Source organism: Nansenia antarctica (assembly GCF_963989245.1).
Source record: "Nansenia antarctica genome assembly, chromosome: 10".
In the NCBI taxonomy this organism is placed as follows: Eukaryota; Metazoa; Chordata; class Actinopteri; order Argentiniformes; family Microstomatidae; genus Nansenia; species Nansenia antarctica.
The window spans coordinates 11,719,063-11,726,562 of NC_137680.1; the positions used below are offsets into that span (position 1 = coordinate 11,719,063).

The 7,500-nt window shown below is 45.7% G+C and overlaps 2 protein-coding genes across 2 annotated transcripts in view; both read right to left on the reverse strand.

Moving 5' to 3' along the window:
- limd1a (LIM domains containing 1a) overlaps window positions 1-1,078 on the reverse strand; it is a 26,292-nt gene extending 25,214 nt beyond the window's left edge. Inside the window, exon 1 of the mRNA XM_080541290.1 lies at window positions 1-1,078. This exon is cut by the window's left edge and continues 747 nt beyond it. Within this exon, the coding sequence (XP_080397416.1) occupies window positions 1-796 (796 nt within the window). The 5' untranslated portion in view covers window positions 797-1,078.
- A 6,421-nt stretch (window positions 1,079-7,499) lies between these two features.
- The window catches only part of lars2 (leucyl-tRNA synthetase 2, mitochondrial), a 53,233-nt gene continuing 53,232 nt past the window's right edge, over window position 7,500 (reverse strand). The window contains 1 exon segment of the mRNA XM_080540156.1: window position 7,500. This exon segment is cut by the window's right edge and continues 403 nt beyond it. The gene's annotated coding sequence lies outside the window, so the exon portion shown is untranslated.

Below are 7,500 nucleotides of genomic sequence, written 5' to 3' on the forward strand. Positions count from 1 at the left end.
CTGGCCCCCCGGCCCCGGAAGAGGGGCTCCGCCGCACAGGAGGGGTCACAGTCCGGTTCTGGGGGGCTCCGGGGGAGGCTGGAGACGGTAGACTGTTGGAGAAGGAGGGAGACGGGGAGCGATGCTGGGGCAGCGGAGATGGGCTGGGGGGCACAGGGCTCGCTCCTGGGCCGGGGGAGGACAGACCACTCCTGGGGGAGGAAGCCCAAGTGCCCGAGGAGGGGCTGGCAGGGTGACCAGCAGCCTGTGTGGTGGGCGCGCTGTGGTGGTGGGATGCGTTTCCGGGGCTAGGAAGAGTCGAGGCGTGGTGTTGGGAGTAAGAATGCGGCTCCTTATGATCGTAATTGTTTCCGTAGCCGTATGCTGCTCTGCCGGTTGGAGCTTCGTGTTGGCTGCCAGCGTGATGTTTGGGACCATCATAGGGCGCATACTGACTCGCGTTGACCAAGCCCGGCATGGGACCAGAGAGTAGGGGAGGCTTGGCCGCAGCTTCACCCGCCGGTCTGGAGCTGTTGATGGGCGGCCTGTCTCTGGTGTAGAAACTGCTGTCTGCCCCAGCTCTGTTGTGGCCCCCGTTGATTCTCGCCGCCAAACTGCTTTTGGCCATTTCTTCCTGGTGTTGTTGCATGTGTATTTTAGTCATTTTGGTGGCAAAGACTTTCCTCGTCTCTTCAAAGTCGGGGTTGTTCCCCGCGTCTCTCTTCATTCGGAATAAACCGTCCCTCGACGCCTCGTACATGTTCAGGTCTTCAATAAACTTACTCGCCTCCAGACCCAAATCGTCGTATTTATCCATCTTCGAAGTGATTTGTGAAATGGTCAATTTGTTGTACAAAAAAAAGCTCGAGGAAAAGTTCTGACTCAAAGTTTCAAATAAAAAAGTCTAAGTAACAAATTCAAAGTAAAAAAACCGAACGGTAGGCTATAGTACAGAATCCAAAATACTCGATTATCACCCCCAAAGTACAGTAGATGAAATTACCGTAGTTTTTACTGTCCAGAAGAGAACACTGTCACGGGAGATTCTGACGTGGATCCAGAGTTTAAGACCCGAAGTACAGTTTGTCCCGTTAGCGTGTGACTGAACTATCCCCTAATATTCCGGATAAAAAGTCCCGATCCCAATAATACCTCGCTGAGCTCGTCCCGCTCTGGATGCTGTCTGCTTACAGAGTCACATCAGATAACCAAAGACCCCAAACCAAACTGCCCCCCCCCCCCCTTTCCAACCCTCACGTACGGCTCTCTTTGCAACTGCGGAAACCTCCATTCAAAAACTTTCAGTTTGGCAACTTTGTAGCGATACGCGCACAAGCCTATAATCTTTCCCCGCTTCTAAAGTGAAACGATCTGATGTGATCGCTCACGACGCAAACATGAACGGATTTGATCGTAAGCGAATTAGAGCCTCAAACCTTAAACGCGTGATCGGAGTGGAGTGGGTAGTGTGACGGTTTGACCGTGGGACTGGGAACGCTGTTTGTGTTTAAAGGCGCAGTGCGCAATGTTTACGTGGATCTGTTTTTTTTTTTTTTTTTTTATGAGTTGTGGTCAGGACGCCCAGAGCGCATTAGGTGACGTTAGAATTATACGGTTCTATCTCCATTTTTGTCAAAATGTACATAATCTGATCCATTAGGTGTTTATTAATGCCTGTGTGGTGTTACTTTTAAAAAGTTGACATTTTTGAGTTAGTAATTCATAAAATACAAAGGTTCCATCTCACAAAACATAATGGAATGTAAAAACTTTGACGCTCAATATCTCTGAACTGCCCTAAACGGAGATAGAACCTTATAATTCTAAGCTCACGATTAGACAACAAATGATCATATGAGCATGTCATGAAGAAATGAAAAATCCAATTTTAAATAATAGATTATAATAACAAACACACGTTTATGTATAGATGACTGTTTCTTTTTACATCCACATTCTCAAATAGGCTGTTCACCTTTGTGTCCTGTAGTGAATCATTTACCAGGTCAATATTGCTTCATGCTTAACATGTGTACTGATGTTTCGGAAGTCCCTTTGATAGGGACATATTGGTCAACTACTCATTACTTCATTATATACCCCTTCTGCATTTTTGGGGGTATGATGTGATGTCCCCTCCCCCTCCCCAACCCAGACCCACCATGGAAAATAAACAAGCATAATAGATCTACTAGCTCCTGGAGTTAAGTTGTTATGCCCACTGAGACCCCCCTATCCATTGTGTCCTGACCCTGGGTGGAAAACATGGGGGGGGGGGGGGGGGGCAGGGCAGGGGTATGCTGGTCTGAAGTGTTGTTATGAGTGTATGGAAAAGAAGAGAGGGGAGGGGACTGTCATTTCCCAGGTCTCAACTCACACACACATGCACGCACACACACACACGCACACACGCACGCACGCACGCACGCACGCACACACACACACACACACACACACACACACACACACACACACACACACACACACACACACATGGGATAGATCTATATTGCCTCGTCTGTCTTTGATGGGATATATACCGTATATCCACCTCATTGTCTGTGTATTCAGGCTGTAGAGTTGAGAGGTGGGGAAGTATGGAGTGAGAGAGAGGCGTGCCAGGCTGGTGGCTGGTGGATGAGGCCGGCTGTGATGGAGCAGAATGTTTATAAGGCCCAGCCATCTGTACATTGTGGAAGCAGCCACCACAACACAGACGTCCTCTGGGAGAGAAAGAGACCCACTCTTGTTTAAATTGCTTTCTCACGCGAATGCAGAACCCACAAACAACAGAAGAACAGGCAGACAGGGGTTTCTGATGGGTAATTTAGAAAATGCCATTAAAAAACACAGACACGTGATCATGAGGAGCACATGAGAAACAACATTTTATGACTTTTTAATATTTGTCACATAGAAGCATGTGAAGAGACTTATTTATTTCTCAATTGTACCTTCCTCTGTCAGAGGACACCTTATAGGATGTGTGTTATATATTTCTTTATTCCTAAGGTAATTACCCGCCCAGTAAGCCTGTAACTTACCATTTATGGCAATTGGTGGTGGGGAACATTTTATATTGGGGATATACTGTAGTAACCTGAGCTAGATGACTTGTTGCTATGGAGAGGTAAACAAATGAATAACCTTTGTTAATGTGGTCCTGTCACAGACATTCCACAGGATTAGCTATATGGGGAAAACATGAGAAAAGCCATATTGTTTTAATTTGATCATATACTGTACATCTGTGAAGACACTTATTTCTTTATCAAGTTTAGTTCTCCTCAGTTTTCCTTTATGTCTTTATTTCTTAGGGTCATATTATACATGTTAAGAGGTAACTAACAATCTATGTGGCACATGGTTGTGGGACACATTGAAGTTTTACATTGGGAATATAAAGTTTATGTGATTATGTGACTACTCCACCCTCCTCACAGTTTTTTTCTCCACAACCCACCAACTTTTCCCAGTTTCCACCAGTAGATATAGGCTTGGGGTAGATATAAACTCATTAAATACTTGTTTCATACTGTTGTTTACAATAACATGAATATAATAACCAAGTCTAAGGAACTGCCTCACACAGTAACTCATCAAAGACGTTTCATGTACTGTAGTCTAGTATAACTAATAAACAGTGGAATTGAGAATGATTGTGTGACTATATCCCATGTACCCCACCCTCCAGTTCCCATCATAAGTTCAGCTTGGGGGGGGGATGGGGGCTCTTTCAATCTCATCAAAGAGACTAGTCATACAGCAGCCGTCTTGTGAGGAGTAGGGCTCCTACAAGGATTGTGGTCTACATAATGTGGCAGTGAGTCACTGTGGAATATTGTTGCCTATTTTATGACTATGGTAGCCATGGAAACAGCAGAGCTGACGGAAGTCTCAAATGACTCAAGGGCCATCGCTGACACAATTAATCATTTGTGCTAAGGAGGTAACTGAAAGTCGAATTGAAGTGTAACAATTTCACCATACAAAAACTGGATAACCTGCTGTGTTATCATTTTATTACATTGTAAATACATGTTGTTAATGTGAGAACAAAGGACTACAGTATGACTTGACTTCCCCCTCCCTAATGTTTGATTTGAGGCTATAATACTCGTTCCTTGGAGTAATATCAGTTTCGGGTAGACTAGACTATACACTCACTGAAGACTTTATTAGGAACATTATACTAATACTGGGAAGGGCCTTCCTTTGCTCTCAAAATAGCCACAATTGTTCGTGGCATTGATTCCACAAGATGTTGGATACAATCCTTTGATATTCTGGTCCATGATGACATGATTGCATCATGCAATTTTTCAGGTGCACTTTCAACCTGTGAATCTACCTTTCTACCACATCCCAAAGGTGTTCTATTGGATTCAGATCCAGTGACTGGGAAGGCCACTGAAGAACACTGAACTCATTGTCATGTTCATGAAACGAGAGTCTTTTGCTTTGTGACATGGTGCATTATCATGCTGGAAGTAGCCATTAGAAGATGGGTAAATTGTGGCCATGAAGGGATGCACATGGTCAGCAACAATACTCAATAGGCTGTGGCATTCAAGAGACGATTGATTGGTATGCCACGAAAACATTCCCCACACCCACCAGCTTGGACTGTTGACACAAGGTAAGTTGAGTCCATGGATGTCCACAAGTGTTCCTAATAAAGTGTCCGGTGAGTGTATATCACCGTTTTAGACACTGATCCTAGTTCGAACCCAGTCGTTTACAGTTAGGCCCTGCATCACCAGAACCGTGTGGTGGTTGGCTAGCCTAGCAGGTGAACCTCCTAACAGAACACTACACTTGTGGAACCAGAGAAAGCTAATGGTGGTTGAGTAATGTTGACGGTGTGTGGGGGGAAAGGATCAGGTGGCTGAGAACCATTGATTCACACCACCTCCCACGTACAGTATCACTACATATCTCACACTGTGCCATGCCTCAACAGCGTGTGAAGGAAAACAAACCACAAGCCGAGGGAGAAACACTGATAACACTGAGCGCTGAGGGAGGAGAGAATCTGTTTGTGTGTCTGTGTGTTCCCCCTCTCTTTGTGTGTCTCTCTCTCTTCTTTTTTTCTTTCTTTCAATTTCTATGAAGTTAAATGTTGTGTTGAAAAAATGTGTTTTTTTTAGTTTTTTTTCTTTCCTAGCACCGGGGGAGCCACCCCTCCTAAATTTCGTTGTTTGGTACCTGTACTATAGCAATGACAATAAAGACCATCCATTCATTCATTCATAATCTGTTTGTGTGTCTGTGTGTTCCCCCTCTCTTTGTGTGTCTCTCTCTCTTCTTTTTTTCTTTCTTTCAATTTCTATGAAGTTAAATTCAAATGATTTATTGGTGTGACTGTGTTGAGACAAGAAAACACAACATTTATGATACAGTCATCTCTCTCTCTGTGATAACACTATCCATTGAAGGGGGTGCCAGGTTGCATCCGACTATTTGACCATCAATAAAAGGATAATACAGCTATATTAGTCAGCACAAACATGAAACAACAAGCATCTGGTTCAGCTTTAATCACACTGTAGGTCGTGGGGTAATCGCTGCTTAATTACTATGAATTGGATGGAGGGAATTGTGTCCTAACATGGGTATGGGGGGTCTGGCCCCTCCCCTAGTTCTTGGAAGCTCTTCCTGTTATTCTGTCTCTCCTGCAGGCCATTTCCTGTCACCTGATGGTCAGAGATTCCAAGATTCCAGAATGGTAAGGGGGTGATGGGGGCAAAGGTTAGGGGCTGACTGAAGCGGAAAAGGCTTCCCTTAGTACACACAGTTGTCCTCTAAACAACAGACATCTTCTCTCTCTCTCTCTCTCTTTATCTCTCTCTACTGTCAACCCACCCTTTCTCATCCGTGTCCCCTCTCCCTGTGCCTTATGTCCCTGTGTCCACTTGTTAACACATTCCTATGTCAAATCATAACATACAACACAGAAACAGCATCCCAGATCCTACAATTTAGATGACTCAGAGCTTCAGGCCATGCATTCTGTGTATTGATATTTCACCTCCATCACCTGGAACAAGGAACAATGGTGTGAAATGGGAGGAGTCATTAAACACCTCATAATAAATGACCATACCGGGGGGGTCAGGATCAAGAGGCGGGTACTGACGCATATTGAAAGACGAAGGCACATATGTATATCATATTACAAACCCTCCTTACTCATCTTGCATAGCCAAGCCTGGTGGTGTGTCCAGAAGGAAACTACCGGAATGAAACTTCATGGAACTCCAGGAATATGATCAGGAGTGACTCACTTAGACCTAGGACCAGTGCCAGAAGCAGCACAGTCTCCCACAGCCAGACACCCTAGTCCTGCATTACTACCAGCATGCCCAAGCAGGGAGGTTACAGTCAGTTATAGATGTTGTATAGCATCCCATTTACGAGCTGTGATGACACAGTGTTGAAATAGCAACTTTAGGACTGGGAATGGGCGGTGGCAGCCCGTTATAGACTCCGGTTGCTATTGTGAATGGGCAACCTTGTGACCGGATTAAGCCCAATACAGAGGCCACTGATCAACAACACCGGTATCTGGATGTGGATGAGGTCCCACTCGCATTAGCCTCTACCTCGGTGGCTCCCAACACAGAAGTGCTGATATGACAAGGTTATTGGAACACAACGGCTGTCCTAGAAGCCAACCAGACCATCCCCGTTTCAGTTACAAACCCACCAGCCAGTCCTGTTACTGTTACCATCACCCAGATACCTGTAGGGTGCTCAGACTGCACCAGAGGGTGATGGTGACAACAGGGACAGTGACAGATAAGACAGGGGGGGTTCATGACTGTCAGTCAGGACACAGAGCACTCAGGGTAGGGGGAGAGGCGTTAAGCGTGAAGAGCTGGCTGGCGTCTGGTCTCACAGCTGGTGGTCTGGGTCTGGTGTCAGTGTGTTGGGTGGGTACAGACTACAGACTATAGTGGGCTGTAGCGCAGCATAGTGAAGCGTCAGGAGGAGGAGGAGGAGGAGGAGGAGGAGGAGTGTGTGTAAAAAGGTGGAGGTCCAGGGAAGTGATCCTCATCCTCCAGTAACCCAAGCAGGAGTCACTACAGACTTCAGGAGCAGCAAGGCCATGGACGTGTCAAGTAACTGGGAGTATAGTGGGCTGTAGCGTGGGGGACTGGAGAGGTATGGAGGAGCTGCAGAAGAGACACTGATGCCATGTCACCCTATCCCTGAGACCCATAAGGCTCCAGACCAACCTCAAATGACCACGGTGATGAGTGTAAAAGTGACACACACGTCATGAAGGGGGGGGGACAGTTCTTGGCTCCTGGTTTTGACACCTGTTGTCACCTCTGACAGGCTGATGTCCCGTTTCACTCAACAGCTTTGAATGAAGTTACTTTCACTAATTACACACCACAAGAACACGCCACACATACACCATTCTTCACGTTGATACATTTTACACCAGATCACATAAATATCAAAATGTCTCTTTATTACTGTACATTCATGACGTTCACACTTACAGATTAC